Genomic DNA, 23,237 nt, shown 5'->3' on the forward strand with positions numbered 1-23,237 from the left:
AGGAGAGCTCGGCTCTGATGTAAGGAGATCGGAGGATTAGGGCACGGTGTGGAGGTGGCCGGCGGTGTCTCAGGAAGAAGAAGAGGAAGATGACCGGCACCGGTGGGAAGAGAGGGTCAGCGTCGCCTGTGCTGGTCGGCTCCGACAACATAAAAAGGGAAGAAGGGCTCGGATCGGGAGACACTGAGGACCGAGGTATTGTGGTAGATTGCCGGCGTTCAGAAGGGAAGAAGGCACAGGAAGAACTGCGGTGTCAATGTCCGGCGAACGGGATCCCCACGCCGAGGGCGACGAGCAAAGGAACGAGGCTTCTGTGGCGTCGGCGCTGTCGTGTGGAGAAGGCGTCAAAGAAATTAGGGCAGAAAAGTTCTTGCCGTCTGCGGATGCTCGGAAGAGGAGAAGAAGAAATAGGAGAGGGAACCGCCTCGGCGGTTAGGGCACAGTCGGGCGCGCGGAGGGGGAAAGGGAAGAATTCGGCGAAAACAAAGAAAAGAAAAAGAAAAGCGAGGAAATAAATAAATTCAATTTTTCCTCGCTTAAATAGCATCCTAAACAGGCTCTCCCGGCCCCCGTTTTCATCCCCGTTAACTCATCCGTACGAGCTCCGAAAAATTCCCAAAAAAATTCCAAAAATTCTGAAAAATTCCCTTATTAATATTCGCCTATTTTCGGTATTTTACAGCGCTAGAGGAGGGGAGGAATAGCACTCGTGGCTATTTTGTTCATTTCAAAAAACTCAAAGTAAAATACGCAGTGGAAAATAAAACACAATGCAAACACCAAGTTTTTTACTTGGTTAGGAACCTTTGGTGACACCTAATCCAAGGCCCGCACGTAAGAATGTTTTTGATGGGTAATCAGTAATCAATCCAGAATAAGTACAAGTACAACGATTGATTAAAATTAATAAGAGAAGTTTTAAAGAATACCAACAACTCGGAAAAATGAATCTTCTGCGCAAATTTTTTTGAAGTAGCTTTTGAGCGTCGAGGAGGCATTTTCTGAGTAGCTCGAAGATGTGAAAGTTGTTTGTTGTGTTGTCCTTGGGCTTCTGGTCGAGGCTTCTAATATAGGTTGTTCCAAGCGCCCGGAACCCCTCCGGGCGCCTAGACCACGTGGCTCGGCCACTCCACGCGTGCCACATCAGCTTCCCGATAACTTTTAGGTTCTAGGCTCCTGGGCCGACTCCGGGAGACCGAACCAGCTCGAGGCGCCCGGACCAACTTTCTCCAACTTCCATGTTTCTGCAAAACAAAGTTAGTTCAGGCAAAAACAATATAATATGAAATTATGACAGCCTCTAACTGTTTGGTTCTGACTTCGGATTTTCATCCGAAAATCCTAGGACGAACCGACGTCTACTGTTCCCTCACCGGGGAACGTGTCCTCAACTACTTCATTCAGGAGAGTTTACCTGTTGCCAGTTGATGCTCCAGACCAACTAGACTTTTGCTCAGCATCCAAAGCATTCGGTCTTCATGCTGGACGTCTGCTCCATGACCCATCGAGTATTCCACCCGGTTCGCGACACCAGAATTTCAACCTAGGGTTACCATCCCCTAGGATTTTGCTCTAAGCTCTCGACCTGCCAAGACTTTTCACCTAGGGTTACCACCCTCTAGGACTTAGGGTTACTGCCCCTTAGGATATTCCCTTTTCCTAACCGCAGCTAGGACTTTTCCTTGCCTAGGGTTACTACCCCTAGGACCTAGGGTTACCACCCCCTATGATTTTCCACCTACCTAACAACAGCTAGGACTTTTGCCTAAGTACACTTAGGACTTTCTTGCAAACTCATTCAACCTTGTTAAATAACAAGACAACCTAACTTTGAACCCTTTGCCATAATCAAAACACAGGTTCGATCGTCAGATGCTTCCCGTACCAATAGTTAGATGGTTAAAAAGTCGGTTATGTTTACACAGCTCAGCACGCTCATCTAATATATGTGCAGAAGATAAATGTACAAGGCAATTCTCATTATTGACTCGGCCCGGCTTCCAAATCTCATGTTATCATCTTAGGGATGAGCCTCCTAATGTATAGACGATTGACTAAAAGTACCAATCGAATCTCTTAGTACTCAGCTCCCCATTCCTCAAAAGAAAGTATCCTAGCATATGGTCTGTCATAGAACCGACCGGAACAAGGGGACTTAGCTCCATATTGCTTCAATATCAAAGCTCCAGCACTTCACAATATCTAGCACATTCAGCCGATAGGTCGGACGACCCTATTTTACTTCACACTGGGTACTCTGCCTTATGTATTACTCTGCCAATATACAACCGGTCAGCCAAATATCTGACCAAGATATCTTTAGGGGACAACATTTTTTGAAAATTATAATAACCTATCAAAGAGTAACAATTATTCATTAAAGAATATTCATCTATTATAACAATAGAAATTTAAAATAAAAAAATTGAAATATGAAAATTTTGAGAATGATTTTAATTTATTTCCTGATTACGAATTGTCTTATTGGGAATAATTGAATTATGTGATTGCAAGATAGTCAAATAGGAGGAGAAAAAAAAAGAGGAATTTCCCGGCAATGGCAATGGCAATGGTTGTAGTTCCTTTTCTGATCATATTTTCATTATCTAACTCTTGTAATTTTATGTCTTTTGAATATGTTTTCTAAAGACTATTTCACTGAAGACCATCTTGTGAATTTTACAGGTTTTAATAAATTTATCAGATGATGTCTCTTTTTTTTCACAATTCATTTTATATAGATTTAGACTTAGATTTATTATTTTTTCATCAAGGAGATGCAAATTACTAGTTTATTAGTTGTTTGTTTTATTGAATTAGTTAGATTTTAAAGAGGATCAAGCTTCAAATGATCCCTATTGTTTCCTACTTATTATGAATTATTATGAAGAGATAGAAGATAGAGTTTAAGAATTGATAGGGGTGATAAAAAATACCAAAATTTTGGTATACCGTACATACCGTATCGAAATTTATCGAATTATACCAATTTTATGGTATACCAAAAATTTTGGTATAGTATTATATCATACCGAAATATTCGATATCAGTATCGATATATGATTTTTAGTGAAATTTTTTATATACCGTACTGATACCGAAAATTTAACCCGAACAATATGAATACCAGAATTTTGATATATCAAAACTTCTGTACGATATCGGTATGAAAAAAACCATAAAAATAAAATATACTAACCTTTTTAAGAACATCAATCTCTTTTTTGAACTCTTGTTGGCCATTTTGACCCATGAAATCAGATATACTTTTCTTCACAGTAATTAATGTTCCACTGAGATTTCCTTTGTAAATGATTCCAAAACCGCCCTTATCCAATATAAAATCCTCACTGAAATTATTTGTGGTCATTTTCAATGCTTGAATAGACATATGCAAGCTTTTAGGTTCATCACGGTATGCATTTACATTCTCAATGCTAAGTTCAAATTTCTTCTTGTTCTTCTTTATGAGGTGATACAGTAAAAGTCCTACTGAACAAGCTATACGAACCACCCCAGCTATGATGATACCCACAATTGAGAGTTTGTCTAGAGGACTAGGTGCCCCACTTGTTGGAGAAGATATTTCACCTCTTGAGTCAGAGTTGTTACAAAGATTGGGATTTCCATCAGTTTCAACCTTAACAGAGCTATGAAATTTTGGCATATCCCGACTGAGGTTGTTATTAGTGACATCTAATATTTTGAGAATATGGATCTGAGCCAAGCTATCAGGGATTGTTCCGGTGAGATTATTGTTGCTTAATAACAACTGAATGAAGGATTTGATGGTGAACGACGGAAGAGGGCCCTGTAACATGTTGTTAGAGAGGTTCACAATCCTAAGGCAAAGGCAGGCAGCGAGAGATTGCGGCATAATGCCCATGAGGGAGTTGCCATGGACCTCGAAGGATTCAAGGACCTTGAGGTTGGATAGATCAGGAATTGGCCCTGTGAAACTGTTGGACTGTAGCTAGACCATGGTGAGTTGGGGAATTGCCCCAATCACGCCAATACAGTCGGAGATCTTGTCACGAGATTGCTGGTGATCAAGGAAGAGTTTCGTGAGGATGGAGCCGACGAAGGAGCTCGGGAGGGGGCTGGTGAGCAAGTTGTAAGAGAGATGGAGAATGTCGAGGCTCGATAAGGAGCCAAGGAAGTCGGGAATCAAGCCTGTGTGGTAAGCGTTGATGGCGGAAAAGTAGACGAGTCTAGTTGCGGAAGTGATGTCCTGGGAGAGGCTCCAAGTGGTGAGAGGGAGATCATCTAAAGAGATCTCTTGGAGGGAGGAGAGTCCGATGAAAAATCCACTTGGGATGGAATCAAAGGAATTGGCTTGGAGGTATATCTTCCGGAGCGAGGAGAGTTTGCTGAGGCGAGGTAGAGGGCCGCAAATGTTGTTGAACTCCAGTTGAAGAGACGTGAGTGAGGTAAGATTTCCATGTGTTGGTGAAAGGCTTCCGGAAATACCGCTCTGAGCAAGATTTATTGCAATTACGCGGTCGCGGGAGCAAATAGCATCATCCCAGGTGCAAGGATCTAACTGGGGCTTCCAGTTGGAAGGAACCCCATAGAGGGACCGTGTCAGTTCATACATGGTTGTATCATCTGTATTTTCACCACGACATTGACAGCATAGATCTATCACAAGTAAGTAGAAGAGGAAGAAGAAGACCAAGGCGGCGTAGGGAGTGCAATTCCTCGTCTCGGCCATCAATCTCCTATACAATCTAATGAGGGGGTTGAATTGAGAGCAGAGCTAGTATATTAATTCGCAACAATATAATATAATATAATATAATTAATAAAGTAAAAAAATATAAAATCTTATAGTCAAAATTGTTAACTCTAACATCTTTAATATTGTATTCTTCTAGTTGGTTCTGAATCTTTTAAAAAAATCTATGTAAGTAGATATAGCGATTTCCTAATAAAAAAACTAAAAAATAACTAACAATCTAAATTTAAACACTATAAATTCTAAAGCTATCTAATATCATAGATAAGACTCATGCCTATTGCTTAATTACATAATAGCCTACAAATGATCAACAATAATGGTCACTGCTTATGAATGTACAAATTAGGAGGAAAAATATTCAATCTTAATGGAAGGAATAATATTTAGGGGAAAAGTATGGAGTTTTGAATATCAAAATATTTTGTAATTCAAATTACACAGTGCGTTTAAATATCTTCATATTCAAAATTTAATTTTGAGTCAAATATTTTTCTAGAATTTCTATAATTTTTTAATAAAAAAACCATAATAATTGCATTAATTTGAAATGGTCATAGATGGCGCCGTCATCTTTGGTCGTTACTTGTGATTTGTAAATATATAAAAATAAAATATAAATAAAAAATAAAAAATTGAAATATGAAAAATTTGAGAATGATTTTAATTTATTTTCTTATTATGAATTGTCTTATTGGTAAATTATGTGATTGCAAGACAACCAAGTGGGAGGAGAAAAAAAAGAGAAATTTCCTAACAATGACAATGGCAATGGTTGTAGCTCCTTTTCTGATCATATTTTCATTATCTGACTCTTGTAATTTTATAGCTTTTAATATGTTTTCTAAAGGCCATGTCACTAAAGACCATCCTGTGAATTTTACAGGTTTTAATCAATTTATCATATGATATCTCTTTTTTTTTCACAATTCATTTTATATAGATTTAGATTTAGATTTATTATTTTTTCATAAAGGAGATGTAAATTACTAGTTTATTTGGTCGTTTGTTTTATTGAATTAGTTAGATTTTATAGAGGATCAAGCTTCACAGTGGGTCCCTATTGTTTCCTACTTATTATGAATTATTATGAAGAGATAGAAGATAGTGTTTAAGAACTAATAAGGGTGGGGAAAAATATCGAAATTTTGGTATACCACGCATACCGTATCGAAATTTACAGAATTATACCGATTTTATGATATACCAAAAATTTTGGTACGGTATTATACTGTACTAAAATTTTCGATATTAGTATCGGTATTGATATATGATTTTTAGAGAAATTTTTGATATACCGTACCGATATCGAAATTTACCCTGAACAATATGAATACTAGAATTTGGATATACCGAAATTTGGTATACCAAAATTCCGATACAGTATCGGTATGAAAAAAAATTTATACCGTATTTTTCATTATGGTATGTGGGTTGATGGTTCGGTATACAGTACCAAACCAACCCTAAGAACTGATAGGAATGCTCATATACTCATATTTTATAGAAAGCCTCTTATAAATAATTACATAATCAATTGTTAAGGTTAAATGAGATAGATATATTCATTAATCTGTAAAGATATATAATAGGAAACGATCGGAGATGAGATTACGAGGGATCACTCAATAAGTGAAATGTAAAAGAAAATATATAATACTTATACTAAGTTGCTCTAGAATAGGTACCCCAAATACGTAGGTTGCTCTCTTGTAGAATAGGTAACCGCTGGAGAGATACCCATTGTTTTTGGCATAAATAAATTTTCCCCGTGGGATCACCTCAGTCATAGATATAATTGAATGAAAGATGCATATGAAGCTCCACACCTTTTCTATCTTAATTGTTGCCATTCACGAGGCCAGCAATAGGCTATGCACTGTTATATTTTATAGTCGTAATGAGGTAGGCTAAGCCCGTAGCAGGCTCAGCAGCAGGGAAGATCAATAAAAAAGTGGATTACCTTTTCTTGTTGCTGCTCTGGAGATGCGGAGTGCATAGTGTTGCGGAGCTGTGCAGCTCGGAGTGCGGAGTGATGAGTGATGAGGGGAAAATATATTGTAATTTGTGATGTGAGTAGAGGGCGGTGGTGAGGTAAACGGTTATTAGTGGCCATGTTATTAATTATTTTATTAGAAACTAAACCATTTCATTTATCGAATGAAAGGAACTGCATCAGCATGCTGATGCAGCTTGTTTAAACTTACGTTAAAAATGGAAATCTTTTAACCGATTCAAGCAGTTTTTCAATTGATTTAGGTAATCGATTAAACGAAGAAACTGTAAATGTTATTGTTCATCCGTAAAATCAAAAGAAAATGAAAATTTAATCGATTAAATCAATCAATTGAATTTTTAATCGATTGAATCAATCGAATAAAATGAAAAAAGAATCGTGAATATCAAACCATGCATTTATATACGGTATATCAAAAATTTGTACAGTATTATACTATACCAAATTTTTTCGTATCAGTATAGTTATACAAATTTTAACAAAATTTTTGATATACCATACCGATACCGAAAATTTAACCTGAACAATATGATACCAGAATTTTGGTATACCGAAATTTCGATACAATATCGGTATAAAAATTTTTATACCATATTTTTCGGTATGGTAACGGTATGTGGGTTGATGATTCGGTATGACGTACCGAACCACCCTTAAGAACTGATAAGATTGCTCAAATACTCATATTTTATAGAAGGTCTTTTAAAAATAATTACATAATCAATTGTTAAAGTTAAGTGAGGTAGATATATTCATTAGTCTGTAAAGATATATACATAGGAAATGATCGGATATGGGATTATGAGGGATCACTCAATATGTGAAATGGGAAAGAAAACATATTATATTTATACTAGGTTGCTCTAGAATAGATACCCCAAATACGTACAAGGTTGCTATCTTGAAGGAATAGGTAACCGTTGGAGAGATACCCATTCTTTTTGGCATAAAGAAATTTTTCTCGTGGGATCACCTCAGTCATAGATATAATTGAATGAAAGATGCATATGAGGCTCTGCACCTTTTCTATCTTAATTGTTGCCATTCACGAGGTCAACAACAAGCTATATGCACTGTTATATTTTATAGTCGTAATGAGGTAGGCTAAGCCCGTAGCAGGCTTAGTAGGAGGGAAGATCAATAAAAAAGTGGATTACCTTTGCTAGTTGCTGTTGTGGAGCTGCGGAGTGCAGAGCTGCATAGTGCAAAGTGTTGCGGAGCTGCAGAGGTGTGCAACTCAAAGTGCGGAGTGATGAGTGATGAGTGATGAGTGATGAGGAGAGGGAAAATATATTGTAATTTGTGATGTGAGTGGAGGGCAGTGGAGAGGAAAGCGGTTATTAGTGGACACTTTATTAATCATTTTATTAGAAACTAAACCATTTCATTTGTCGAATAAAAGGAACTACATCAGCATGCTGATGCGGCTTGTTTGAACTTACATTAAAAATGGAAATCTTTTAACCGATTCAAACAGTTTTTCAATCGATTAAACGAAGAAACAGTAGATGTTATTGTTCCTCCGTAAAATCAAAAGAAAATGAAATTTTAATCGATTAAATCAATCGAATGAATTTTTAATCCATTGAAACAATCGATTAAAATGAAAAAAAAATCATGAATATCAAAACATGCATTTATATGCGATATATCAAAAATTTTAGTACGGTATTATACCATACCAAAATTTTCAGTATCAGTATCGATATACGATTTTTAGAGAAATTTTGATATACTGTAGCGATACTGAAAATTTACTGTGAACAATATGAATACCAGAAATTCGGTATACCGAAATTCCGTTACGGTATCGGTATGAAAAATTTTTATACCGTATTTTTCGGTATGGTAACGGTATGTGGGTTGATGGTTTGGTATAACGTACCAAACCGCACTTAAGAATTGATAGGAATGCTCAGATACTCATATTTTATAGAAGGTCTCTTATAAATAATTACATAATCAATTATTAAGGTTATGTGAGGTAGATATATTTATTAGTGTGTAAAAATATATAGATAGGAAACGATCGGAGATGGGATTATGAGGAATCTCTCAATAAGTGAAATGGGAAAGAAAACATATTATACTTATACTGGGTTGCTCTAGAATAGGTACCCCAAATATGTAAAAGTTGCTCTCTTGTAGGAATAGGTAACCGTTGGAGAGATACCCATTGTTTTTGGCATAAAGAAACTTTCCCCATGCACCTTAGTCATAAATATAATTGAATGAAAGATGCATATGAGGCTCCGCACATTTTCTATCTTAATTGTTGCCATTCACGAGCCAAGCAGGCTATGCACTGTTATTTTTTTGTAGTCGTAATGAGGTAGGCTAAGCCTGTAGCAGGCTTAGCAGTAGAGAAAATCAATAAAAAATTGGATTACCTTTGCTAGTTGCTGCTGTGGAGTCGTGGAGTTCGGAGTGCGGAGTGATGAGTGATGAGGAGAGGGGAAAATATATAGTAATTTGTGATGTGAGTGGAGGGCGGTGGAGAGGTAAAAGGTTATTAATGGCCATATTGTTAATCGTTTTATTAGAAATTAAACCATTTCATTTGTTGAATGAAAGGAACTGCATCAGCATGCTGATGTGGTTTATTTAAACTTGCATTAAAAACGGAAATCTTTTAATTGATTCAAGTAGTTTTTCAATCGATTTAGGTAATCGATTAAATGAAGAAATACTAAATGTTACTGTTCTTCTATAAAAGCAAAAGAAAATGAAATTTTAATCGATTAAATCAATCGATTGAATTTTTCAATCGATTAAAATGAAAAAGAATCGTGAATAGTAAACGATGCATTTATATACATGAACACTTGTTTATTTGATTAGTAAATCTTTGCGACGAGGAGCAGTTTAACAACTATGTTTTTGATTATTTGTGTCACTGAGCTGAGCTAGCAATTCTAATGATGAATGCAATGCAATCTCAATAGGTTTATATAGAGAAAAAGTAGATTTGAAACATTCTTCCAGCGTTGCTCTGCTCTGCTATGCTCTACTCTCATTTGGTATTGTGCGTGAGAAGAGAGATTATGAATTGGTAAACGAGCATGACATGCACAGTCTTCCCCTGCTCCTTAATCAATCTTTCGATTGAGTGGCTCGTCTAAACTTTATTCAATAGTTCCTTGATTTACAGTGCTTGTTAATGGATTTGATTGCAAGAGCATGGATGGCGTGTGAATGTCGAAGACTTCTTCACCTTTAGCCTCGACAAGCCCGGCAACACCATAAACAAGCTAGGTTCCAACGTTCGTGCAATCAATGTGAATATAATTCCTGGGCTCAACACCCTCGGCATCTCTATGGCTCGCATCGACTTCGGCCCTCACAGACTCAACCCACCCCACACTCACCCTCGCACCACTGAGATCCTCACCGTGCTAGACGGAGAGCTCTATGGTTTTGTGACATCCAACATCGGCCAAACCAACCGCTTTTCACCAAGATTCTGAAGAAGGGTGATGTGTTTGTGTTCCCTCAAGGCCTTGTCCACTTCCAATTCAACCGTGGCCATACAAGAGCTATTGCAATCGCTGCTCTAAGTAGCCAAAACATCGGTACCATAACAATTGCCAATGCAGTTTTTGGCGCAAAAACCCCCATCTCTGATGAAGTTCTCGCTAAGGCATTCCGAGTAGATCAAAAGACTGTCGATCGACATCAAGCTCAGTTCTAGATGGATAACAACAAATAGCTAGATAGGAGCTTTGACTGAATCAGTGGTGCGCAATTTTACCCGTCATATTTTGAATGGGTTAATTTACTTGCATACTAAAAACATCATGCACAGGTCAGTATTCTAATGTTAGCAAAACTCATTACATATATTTGGAAATCCCTTTAGTATGTTCTAGTTGAACTTTGTTCACCCTTAATTGTTTAAAAAAACTACTTTTTTGCTATTTTTCCCAAGAGATCTCACAAATTCACAATTTAGTTAATTTAAATGTGGTTGTCAGATGACAAAATAAGCTATATTCTAAAGTGATTTTTTTCATGAAGATGTATTGCCATGAGCTTTGAAAGTATTCTATTAAATTCATTTTTTTCTTTACATTTTTTACCGTCTCTACGTAACATATGTAGAAAATATGCTTAAAAATATACATTGCAGCATATCCCAAGGAGATATTCAAGCAATGAGTTCGATCTTTTAGCAAATTTTGATGGACTGAATAAGAAGGAGGTCAATTTTGTTGAAAACACTGGCGATCTCTAATACAGAGGAAGCAAGATTGAGGAGAATGTTTTTCACGTTATAGTTCAATGCTTGGACTTGTAGAACACCCAAAAGAATGCCTCCTATGTTTACTGTGACAATGTTAGAAGTTGAATGAGATGAACTATTGTGATTAACATGTAACAATAAATGAGGTCAGGGAAAAAAAATGCAGATTTTCCTTGGAAACAGTAAGATATGGGTATTAGAGGCACTAATTGTGGAGAAACTACAAGCAGCTGGAATTCCTTGTAGAATTTGTTTAAAGGTACAAGATTAATCAGGAATAATTCTGTGGCTTGAACTAATAGGTTAGGCATGATGAGAAATATCTCAGAACCATTTATCTCTAGGGAATTTTCATAACTATTAACAATTATTTTTCCATGATGTCAGTGTCTCAGCTAGTTATTCTAACAAACAAGAAAAACACAAATCTTCAGGTGCAATAATAAACAAGAAAAATATCGAAATTTCAGTATACCGTACATATCGTATCGAAATTTACCGAATTATACCAATTTTAAGGTTTACCAAAAATTTTGGTACGGTATTATGCCATACCGAAATTTTCGATATCAATATCGATATACGATTTTTAGCGAAATGTTTGATATACCGTACTAATATCGAAAGTTTACCCTGAACAATATGAATATCAGAAATTCGGTATACCGAAATTCTGATATGGTTTCGGTATGAAAAATTTTTACACTGCATTTTTCGGTATGGTAACGATATGTGGGTTGATGGTTCGGTATACTCTGTTTTCAACTGTTTACTTTTTTGATATTTCTCACAAGAGATCTCACAAATTCACAATTTAGTTAATTTAAATGTGGTTGTCAAATGACAAAATAAACTATATTCTAAAGTGATTTTTTTTCATGAAGATGTATTGCCATGAGCTTTGAAAGTATTCTATTAAATTCATTTTTTTTTCTTTTCATTTTTTAACTTCTCTACGTGACATATGTTGAAAATATGCTTAAAATAATACATTGCAGGATATCCCAAGGAGATATTCAAGCAATGAGTTCGATCTTTTAGCAAATTTTGATGGACTAAATAAGGAGGTCAATTTTGTTGAAAACACTGGCGATCTCTAATATAGAGGAAGCAAGATTGAAGAGAATGTTTTTCATGTTATAGTTCAATGCTTGGACTTGTAGAACACCCAAAAGAATACCTCCTATGTTTACTGTGGAAATGCTAGAAGTTGAATGAGATGAACTATTGTGATTAACATGTAACAATAAATGAGGTCAAGGAAAAAGCTACAGATTTTCCTTGGAAATAGTAAGATATGGGTATTAGAGGCACTAATTGTGGAGAAACTACAAGCAACTGGAATTCCTTGTAGAATTTATTTAAATGTACAAGATTAATCAGGAATAATTCTGTGGCTTGAACTAATAGGTTAGGCATGATGAGAAATATCTCAGAACCATTTATTTCTAGGGAATTTTAATAACTATTAACAATTATTTTTCCATGATGTCAGTGTCTCAACTAGTTATTCTAACAAACAAGAAAAACATAAATCTTCAGGTGCAATAACAAACAAGAAAAATACCGAAACTTTAGTATACCGTACATATCGTATAGAAATTTACTGAATTATACCAATTTTAAGTTTACCAAAAATTTTGGTATGGTAATATACCATACCGAAATTTTCGATATCAATATCGATATACGATTTTTAGCGAAATTTTTGATATACTGTACTAATATCGAAAGTTTACCCTGAACAATATGAATATCAGAAATTCGGTATACCGAAATTCCGATATGGTATCGGTATGAAAAATTTTTAACCTGAATTTTTCGGTATGGTAACGATATGTGGGTTGATGGTTCGATATACTCTGTTTTGAATTCTTTACTTTTTTGCTATTTCACCCAAGAGATCTCACAAATTCATAATTTAGTTAATTTAAATGTGGTTGTCAGATGACAAAATAAACTATATTCTAAAGTGATTTTTTTTCATGAAGATGTATTGCCATGAGCTTTGAAAGTATTCTATTAAATTCATTTTTTTTTTCATTTTTTACCTTCTCTACGTGACATATGTAGAAAATATGCTTAAAAATATACATTGCAGCATATCCCAAGGAGATATTCAAGCAATGAGTTCGATCTTTTAGCAAATTTTGATGGACTGAATAAGAAGGAGGTCAATTTTGTTGAAAACACTGGCGATCTCTAATATAGAGGAAGCAAGATTGACGAGAATGTTTTTCATGTTATAGTTCAATGCTTGGACTTGTAGAACACCCAAAAGAATGCCACCTATGTTTACTGTGACAATGTTAGAAGTTGAATGAGATGAACTATTGTGATTAACATGTAACAATAAATGAGGTCAGGGAAAAAACTGTAGATTTTCCATGGAAACAGTAAGATATGGGTATTAGAGGCACTAATTGTGGAGAAACTACAAGCAACTGGAATTCCTTGTAGAATTTGTTTAAAGGTACAAGATTAATCAGGAATAATTCTATGGCTTGAACTAATAGATTAGGCATGATGAGAAATATCTCAGAACCATTTATCTCTAGGGAATTTTCATAACTATTAACAATTATTTTTCCATGATGTCAGTGTCTCGGCTAGTTATTCTAACAAACAAGAAAAACATAAATCTTCAGGTGCAATAATAAACAAGAAAAATACCGAAACTTTAGTATACCGTACATATCGTATAGAAATTTACCGAATTATACCAATTTTAAGTTTACCAAAAATTTTGGTATGGTAATATACCATACCGAAATTTTCGATATCAATATCGATATACGATTTTTAGCGAAATTTTTGATATACTGTACTAATATCGAAAGTTTACCCTGAACAATATGAATATCAGAAATTCGGTATACCGAAATTCCAATATGGTATCGGTATGAAAAATTTTTAACTTGAATTTTTCGGTATGGTAACGATATGTGGGTTGATGGTTCGGTATACTCTGTTTTGAATTCTTTACTTTTTTGCTATTTCTCCCAAGAGATCTCACAAATTTACAATTTAGTTAATTTAAATGTGGTTGTCAGATGACAAAATAAACTATATTCTAAAGTGATTTTTTTTCATGAAGATGTATTGCCATGAGCTTTGAAAGTATTCTATTAAATTCATTTTTTTTTTCATTTTTTACCTTCTCTACGTGACATATGTAGAAAATATGCTTAAAAATATACATTGCAGCATATCCCAAGGAGATATTCAAGCAATGAGTTCGATCTTTTAGCAAATTTTGATGGACTGAATAAGAAGGAGGTCAATTTTGTTGAAAACACTGGCGATCTCTAATATAGAGGAAGCAAGATTGACGTGAATGTTTTTCATGTTATAGTTCAATGCTTGGACTTGTAGAACACCCAAAAGAATGCCACCTATGTTTACTGTGACAATGTTAGAAGTTGAATGAGATGAACTATTGTGATTAACATGTAACAATAAATGAGGTCAGGGAAAAAACTGCAGATTTTCCATGGAAACAGTAAGATATGGGTATTAGAGGCACTAATTGTGGAGAAACTACAAGCAACTGGAATTCCTTGTAGAATTTATTTAAAGGTACAAGATTAATCAGGAATAATTCTGTGGCTTGAACTAATAGATTAGGCATGATGAGAAATATCTCAGAACCATTTATCTCTAGGGAATTTTCATAACTATTAACAATTATTTTTCCATGATGTCAATGTCTCGGCTAGTTATTCTAACAAACAAGAAAAACATAAATCTTCAGGTGCAATAATAAACAAGAAAAATACCGAAACTTTAGTATACCGTACATATCATATAGAAATTTACCGAATTATACCAATTTTAAGTTTACCAAAAATTTTGGTATGGTAATATACCATACCGAAATTTTCGATATCAATATCGATATACGATTTTTAGCGAAATTTTTGATATACTGTACTAATATCGAAAGTTTACCCTGAACAATATGAATATCAGAAATTCGGTATACCGAAATTCCAATATGGTATCGGTATGAAAAATTTTTAACCTGAATTTTTCGGTATGGTAACGATATGTGGGTTGATGGTTCGGTATACTCTGTTTTGAATTCTTTACTTTTTTGCTATTTCTCCCAAGAGATCTCACAAATTTACAATTTAGTTAATTTAAATGTGGTTGTCAGATGACAAAATAAACTATATTCTAAAGTGATTTTTTTTCATGAAGATGTATTGCCATGAGCTTTGAAAGTATTCTATTAAATTCATTTTTTTTTTTTCATTTTTTACCTTCTCTACGTGACATATGTAGAAAATATGCTTAAAAATATACATTACAGCATATCCCAAGGAGATATTCAAGCAATGAGTTCGATCTTTTAGCAAATTTAGATGGACTGAATAAGAAGGAGGTCAATTTTGTTGAAAACACTGGCGATCTCTAATATAGAGGAAGCAAGATTGACGAGAATGTTTTTCATGTTATAGTTCAATGCTTGGACTTGTAGAACACCCAAAAGAATGCCACCTATGTTTACTGTGACAATGTTAGAAGTTGAATGAGATGAACTATTGTGATTAACATGTAACAATAAATGAGGTCAGGGAAAAAACTGCAGATTTTCCATGGAACAGTAAGATATGGGTATTAGAGGCACTAATTGTGAGAAACTACAAGCAACTGGAATTCCTTGTAGAATTTATTTAAAGGTACAAGATTAATCAGGAATAATTCTGTGGCTTGAACTAATAGATTAGGCATGATGAGAAATATCTCAGAACCATTTATCTCTAGGGAATTTTCATAACTATTAACAATTATTTTTCCATCATGTCAGTATCTCGACTAGTTATTCTAACAAACAAGAAAAACATAAATCTTCAGGTGCAATAATAAACAAGAAAAATATCGAAATTTCAGTATACCATACATATCGTATAGAAATATACCGAATTATACCAATTTTAAGTTTTCCAAAAATTTTGGTATGGTATTATACCATACCGAAATTTTCGATATCAATATCGATAAACGATTTTTAGCGAAATTTTTGATATACCGTACTAATATCAAAAGTTTACCCTGAACAATATGAATATCAGAAATTCGGTATGCCGAAATTCCGATACGGTATCGGTATGAAAAATTTTTACACTGTATTTTTCGGTATGGTAACGGTATGAGGGTTGATGGTTCGGTATACTCTGTTTTGAACTCTTTACTTTTTTGCTATTTCTCCCAAGAGATCTCACAAATTCACAATTTAGTTAATTTAAATGTGGTTGTTAGATGACAAAATAAACTATATTTTAAAGTGTTTTTTTTCGTGAAGATGTATTGCCATGAGCTTTGAAAGTATTCTATTAAATTCATTTTTTTTCTTCCATTTTTTACCTTCTCTATGTGACATATGTAGAAAATATGCTTAAAAATATACATTGCAGCATATCCCAAGGAGATATTCAAGCAATGAGTTCAATCTTTTAGCAAATTTTCATGGACTGAATAAGGAGGAGGTCAATTTTGTTGAAAACACTGGCGATCTCTAATACAGAGGAAGCAAGATTGAGGAGAATGTTTTTCATGTTATAGTTCAATGCTTGGACTTGTAGAACACCCAAAAGAATGCCTCCTAATTTTACTGTGACAATGTTAGAAGTTGAATGAGATGAACTATTGTGATTAACACATAACAATAAATGAGGTCAGGGAAAAAGCTGCAGATTTTCCTTGGAAACAGTAAGATATGGGTATTAGAGGCACTAATTGTGGAGAAACTACAAGCAGCTGGAATTCCTTGCAGAATTTATTTAGAGTTTAGACGTACAAGATTAATCAAGAATAATTCTGTGGCTTGAACTAATAGGTTAGGCATGATGAGAAATATCTCAGAACCACTTATCTCTAGGAAATTTCATAACTATTAACAATTATTTTTCCACGATGTCAGTTTCTCAGCTAGTTATTCTAACAAACAAGAAAAATATTAGTCTTCAGGTGCAATAATAAACAATAGAACTATAAAACAATCTGTTTGGTCATATACTGAAACTTAAATAGGTAATCGCTAAGTTAGATGAAGAATCAAAAGTTTGCTAAGGCCTTGAGGAAATCATAAAATCTTCAAAATAAATGGATCTGTTTACATGGGGCCTTTTTATGCTTCTGGTTTTATTTTGCTGTTAACATGGCACGTTATGTGCAAGTCATTTGTTTTTTTGTGCATGTTCTTCTCTTGCTCCTATATCTATTTTGTGCCCTGGTTGGGTCTGGCAATTAAGATGCATCAGTTTTCTTAGTCACATTCTCATGGGGCATACATTATTTTCCTTTGAAACTAAAATCATGTCCTAAAACAAACACATGTAAACACAAGAAAAATACCAAAATTTCGGTATACCGTACATACCGTATCGAAATTTATCGATTTATACCAATTTTACGGTTTACCAAAAATTTTGGTACGGTATTATACCGTACCAAAATTTTTGATATCAATATCGATATACGATTTTTAGCGAAATTTTTGATATACCGTACCAATACAGAAAATTTACCCTGAACAATTTAAATACCAGAAATTCGGTAAACCGAAATTCCGGTACGGTATCGGTATGAAAAATTTTTACACTGTATTTTTCGGTATGGTAACGATATGTGGGTTGATGGTACGGTATACCGTACCAAACCACTCTTAAGAACTGATAAGAATGCTCAAATACTCATATTTTATAGGTCTCTGATAAATAATTACATAATCAATTGTTAAGGTTAAGTAAGGTAGATATATTCATTAGTCAGTAAAGATATATAGATAGGAAATGATCGGAGATGGGATTACGAGGGATCACTCAATAAGTGAAATAAGAAAGAAAACATATTATACTTATACTGGGTTGCTCTAGAATAGGTACCCCAAATACGTACAAGGTTGCTCTCTTGTATGAATAGGTAACCGTTGGAGAGATACCCATTGTATTTGGCATAAAGAAATTTTCTCCATGGGATCACCTCAGTCATAAATATAATTGACTGAGAGATGCATATGAGGCTCGACACCTTTTCTCTCTTAATTGTTGCCATTCACGAGGTCCAAAGCAGGATATGCATTGTTATATTTTATAGTCGTAATGAAGTAGGTTAAGTCCATAGCAGGCTTAGCAGCAAAGAAGATTAATAAAAAATTGGATTACCTTTGCTAGTTGCTACTGCGGAGTGTAGAGTGATGCGGAATTGCGGAGTGTGACTGCTGTGGAGCCGTGGAGCTCGGAGGGCAGAGTGATAAGTGATGATTGATGAGGAGACGGGAAAATATATAGTAATTTGTGATGTGAGTGGACGGCGGTGGAGAGGTTAGCGGTTATTAGCAGCCACGTTGTTAATCATTTTATTAGAAATTATACCATTTCAATTGTTGAATAAAAGGAACTGCATCTGCATACTGATGTGGCTTGTTTGAACTTACATTAAAAACGGAAGTCTTTTAATCAATTCAAGTAGTTTTTCAATCGATTTAGGTAATCGATTAAATGAAGAAATAGTAAATGTTACTGTTCTTCTTTGTAAATGTTATTGCTCTTCTGTAAAAGCAAAAGAAAATGAAATTTTAATCGATTGAATTTTTGATCGATTGAAACAATCAATTAAAATGAAAAAAGAATTGTGAATACTAAATCATGCATTTATATACCTCTCTTTATCTCGCAAGCTCTCAGACAGGATCAAACATGAACACTTGTTTATTTGATTAATAAATCTTTGCGAGGAGGAGCAGTTTAACAGCCATGTTTTTGATTAATTGTATCACTGAGCTGAGCTAGAAATTCTGATGGTGAATTCAATGCAATCTCAATAGGTTTATATGGAGAAAAAGTAAGTTTGAAACATTCTTCCAGCTCTGCTCTGCTCTGCTTCCATTTGGTACTGTGCGTGAGAAGACAGATTATGAAATGGTAAACGCGCATGACATGCTCAGTCTTCGGCTGCTCCTTAATCATCTGAGTAACTACTTGCTCTTATCTTATTACTTGACCAATTAAAAGATTTCGCCTGACACTTTGACCTTGTTGCTACCAAATACAAGACATGCACAAAGGTAATTGATTATGTCCTCCATGTCTTCTTCTATACTAGTTTACTTGGCCAACGTAGAAGCAAATTAGAACTATACAATATGGGCAACTGAATGTCTTTATAATTAATTGATTGGCTCGGATCGACTTTACTAATCCACGTGCCCATTAATGTTCATCTTTGAACTATACAATATTTATAAAGATTATTTCAAACCTTATTCTTTATATATCCATTGCAGCAAACAACTCGATCGCAATTGTTACTACTCTTTTATATATTATTTTCAACTTAATTAATCTCCTTGTTCTCCTAAACAAATTAACTAAGATGACAGCTAAAATTCATCTGATTAATGTTACTCTCCTTGCTTTATAACGCCCTGGCCCGGGCGGGCCTCACCCGGACCGAACCAGGAACGACACCAGAATTACCTATCGGTTTGATGACTAGCTCCACATACCACCGAAGGTCCTTTCAGCGTGCTTTGTCCTCACTCGCACGCACCCTGGAAAACTTCCCAGGAGGTCACCATCCTCAGATTTCTCCAAGCCAAGCACGCTTAACTTTGGAGTTCTTAAGTTTGGGCTTCCGAAAAGGAAGGTACACCTTGGTGATATGGATAGTACCATCTAACCTTTTAAGTCATACTTAACCAGAATCTCAGAACCGGGGTATTACATGCTTTTTCTACCTCTCGTGTAGTATGGGCATCTGATCTTAGTCCACTTCAAGACTTTTGCGTCGTCGATAACAACTCCAAAGGTTTAATTATATATAACTTCTTCTCCCTAGATTAATTTAGGCCTTGTTCTCCCTTGCGATGCCGATAACAGCTCCTTGTTCTCTCTTACATCGACTTCAGCCCTCGCGGACTCAACCCACCCCACACTCACCCTCGCGCCACTGAGATCCTCACCGTGCTAGAAGGAGAACTCTATGTTGGTTTTGTGACATCCAACATCGGCCAAACCAACCACCTTTTCACCAAGATTCTGAAGAAGGTCGATGTGTTTGTGTTCCCTCAAGGCCTTGTCCACTTCCAATTCAACGGTGGCCATACATGAGCTATTGCAATCATTGTTCTAAGTAGCCAAAACCCCAGTACCATACTAATTGCCAATGCAGTTTTTGGCTCAAAAACCCCCATATCTGATGAAGCTCTCGCTAAGGCATTCCAAGTAGATCAAAAGACTGTCGATCTACTTCAAACTCAGTTCTGGATAGATAACAACAATTAGCTAGATAAGAGCTAGACGTGTGTGAGTGAATATATTATCAATATCATTACTATGCATGGGTTAATTATTATAACCAACATAATAAGCTTACTCAATGAAGTAATTTGTCATGTAATCGTTTAATTTATTTCAATAATAATGATGATAATATGAGATTTTATTTGAATAATGATAATATAAGATTTTGTCCGTAAGCCATGGTTTAATCATGCTAAGAAATTAAGACAAAAGCATCAAATTTAATTATTGTATTTGTACCTTTTAAAATACAAATTAAGTTGCAATTATACGTTTGAATATGACTTAATCAATGTAAAAGTTTATGATACAGGATGTTACGAGTGAATCCAGATATGATATGGCAGTTAAGGTGAGATGGCAACCAGCGGATCACTCTCAATAGGACTCTGCTCTCTGCCTAGCGCTGAGGCTTTTAGTACGAGGACGGCTGGTCCAAAGGTTCAGTGGACCCAAGGGACCTATTGTATATCTGATCAGGCAATAGCCGATTGAGTTTAAGGGATGGTCGACCTACTATGAAGTCAGTGTTGGATGAAATGCACTAGGGGGGGGGGGGGGTAAATAGCGCTCATGGCTATTTCGTTCGTTTCGAAAAACTCAAAGTAAAATACGCAGTGGAAAATAAAACACAACGCAAACACCAAGTTTTTTACTTGGTTTGGAACCTTTGGTGACACCTACTTTAAGGCCCACATGTAAGAATGCTTTCGATGGGCAATCACCAATCAATCCAGAATAAGTACAAGCACAACGATTGATTACAAGTAATAAGAGAACTTTTAAAGAATACCAACAACTCAAAAAAATGAATCTTCTGTGCAAAGTTTTTCGGGGCAGCTTTTGAGCGTCGAGGGGCCATTTTCTGAGCAGCTCGAAGAAGCGAAAGTTGTTCATTGTGTTGTCCTAAGGCTTCTGATCGAGACTTCTAATATAGGTTATTCCGAGCACCCGTAACCCCTCCGGGCGCCTAGACCACGTGTCTCAGCCACTCCACGCGTGCCACATCAGCTTCCCGATAACTTTTAGGTTCTAAGCACATGGACCGACTTCGGGCGACCGGACCAGCTCGAGGCGCCCGGACCAACTTTCTCCAACTTCCTTGTTTATGCAAAACAAAGGTAGTATAGGCAAAAACAATATAATATGAAATTATGACAGCCCCTGACTATTTGGTTATGACTTCGGATTTCCATCCGAAAATCTTAGGTCGAACCGACGCCTACTGTTCCCTTACCAGGGAACGTGTCCTCACCTACTCCACTCAGGAGAGTTTGTCACGCCCCAGAGGAGTCCCTGTCCGAAAAAAATTTCGGCAACACCTCCCCTATACGGGTGACAATATGAAACATTTATACAAAGCCCTTAGGGCCACATATACCTCGGCCAACACGGCCGGAACAATAACAGTAATAAAAATATAACACAAAGTCATCCACGCAGTTTATATCATCAGCCCACTCAGCTGGAACAAAAATCCAAAACACAGCAGAAAAACGATAGAAAACCAAAATATATGACATGCTAGCCGGCTAGGCTTACACCACACCACAAAACACCACTCCGGAAACAAAACCGAAACACAAGTTAGATACACAAATACCAAAGTACAAATGGACAACAACGAAGACAGATCTTCTGAGGTGACATGGGACCAGCAGGCAGGATACTCTAAGCGACACCATAAACAACCTGATACCTGAAAAAGATAGTGTCCACGGGGGTGAATTCAACAACTCAGCGAATACCAATAAACATGCCTAGCCAGATATATCTAACAGCAATAAACATGGAATACAACTTCCTGATCATATATAGGAAATATGCAAAACTGAAAGGTAACTGAGGAACTTGTACTCACCAGGAACTCCTATTCAGAACAAAATGGTCGTCAAACCAGATACACAATATGCCTCCTGTATGCATGTCAAACAAATGCATTCACCAAAATGCAGCATATAAGTGCAGCAAACACAAGTAAATAAATGCAATAAATGCATATGATTCAAATGACATAGTCACACGCAATGGTGAGACTAAGTGGGTAGGGCTGCGACAACCGTGCACTCTGACGTCACTGCTCCTGATGAGTGACCGAGTGAACGGGATGCTGTCGGAGTACACACATACTCCTACCCCAAATCATAAGTGGGAGAGCGCAATTCTCTCATCTCCCGGTACACCATGACAGAGAGGGATCCCTGACGTGCTACCACGCTGCGTCACACTACCCATGAGCGGACCAACGGAGCACCGAACAAAGCAATACTGACGTGCTACCACGCTGCTTCACGCTACCCATGAGCGGACCAACGGAGCACCGAACAGTGATGAAACTGGCGATATGCTCTACAATAATGGAGTAGCCTATCACGCAACATGCAATCATGCGAATGATGCATGAAACTAAGCATGACAATATCCTGAACCAAATCCACATATATATATAAAAATATGTACCCTAGTACAAGTAAGTCAAATCCACAGATCTAGGGTATACATGCCCTCTATGGTATAACAACCTAGGTCCTGAACATATCCACCTCCATAAAATATGTACCAACAATATACATGGATTAAAGCAAAAGGTCTAGGTACACAGATCAGGTATGATATAAAAATATAGATACACATGTCAGATAATAAAAATCCAGAGTCTAGTCCTAAACTCAGTAAAGCATGGTATGTCACTTACTCTAGGAACTAAAGTACTCATGGTATGAATCATGAAGTATAAACATGGATACATAACAAGCGACTAAACGGATCATGCTATGGGTATCAAACCGTGACATACCAAAGGCAAACATGATCATTGCTTGCAGCTATAAAATACTATGCATATCCAATTGACAATATCATAAAAGATAAGTCAAGAGGTACCCGCCTTTAACTGTCGATCATGATAAGCTATCCTCACATCAGAACAAA

General features: G+C 35.9%; 1 protein-coding gene and 1 pseudogene across 1 annotated transcript; one reads left to right on the forward strand and one right to left on the reverse strand.

Annotated features, from left to right (window-relative positions):
• Positions 1-253: 253 nt before the first annotated feature.
• LOC121999191 (receptor protein kinase TMK1-like) lies at positions 254-4,714 on the reverse strand. Its single transcript, XM_042553906.1, has 3 exons — positions 4,018-4,714; positions 3,200-3,951; positions 254-325 (listed from the first exon to the last, which is right to left on the reverse strand). The coding sequence occupies exons 1-3, from the start codon at positions 4,712-4,714 to the stop codon at positions 254-256; spliced, it is 1,521 nt and encodes a 506-aa protein (XP_042409840.1).
• A 4,478-nt stretch (positions 4,715-9,192) lies between these two features.
• On the forward strand, positions 9,193-10,446 carry LOC121999192 (annotated as a pseudogene).
• Positions 10,447-23,237: the final 12,791 nt, after the last annotated feature.

Source organism: Zingiber officinale, chromosome 7A (assembly GCF_018446385.1).
Source record: "Zingiber officinale cultivar Zhangliang chromosome 7A, Zo_v1.1, whole genome shotgun sequence".
Classification (NCBI taxonomy): domain Eukaryota; kingdom Viridiplantae; phylum Streptophyta; class Magnoliopsida; order Zingiberales; family Zingiberaceae; genus Zingiber; species Zingiber officinale.

Bases quoted from the DNA above. Each gene is read 5' to 3' on its own strand.
- LOC121999191 (XM_042553906.1), bottom strand. From the start codon at position 4,714: ATGGCCGAGACGAGGAATTGCACTCCCTACGCCGCCTTGGTCTTCTTC. The intron at 3,952-4,017 runs GTATTGGCGTGA...ACAGTTTCACAG, and splicing joins TCGTGACAAGATCTCCGACT to GGCCAATTCCTGATCTATCC. The intron at 326-3,199 runs GTTAGTATATTT...TCCACACGACAG, and splicing joins AGATTGATGTTCTTAAAAAG to CGCCGACGCCACAGAAGCCT.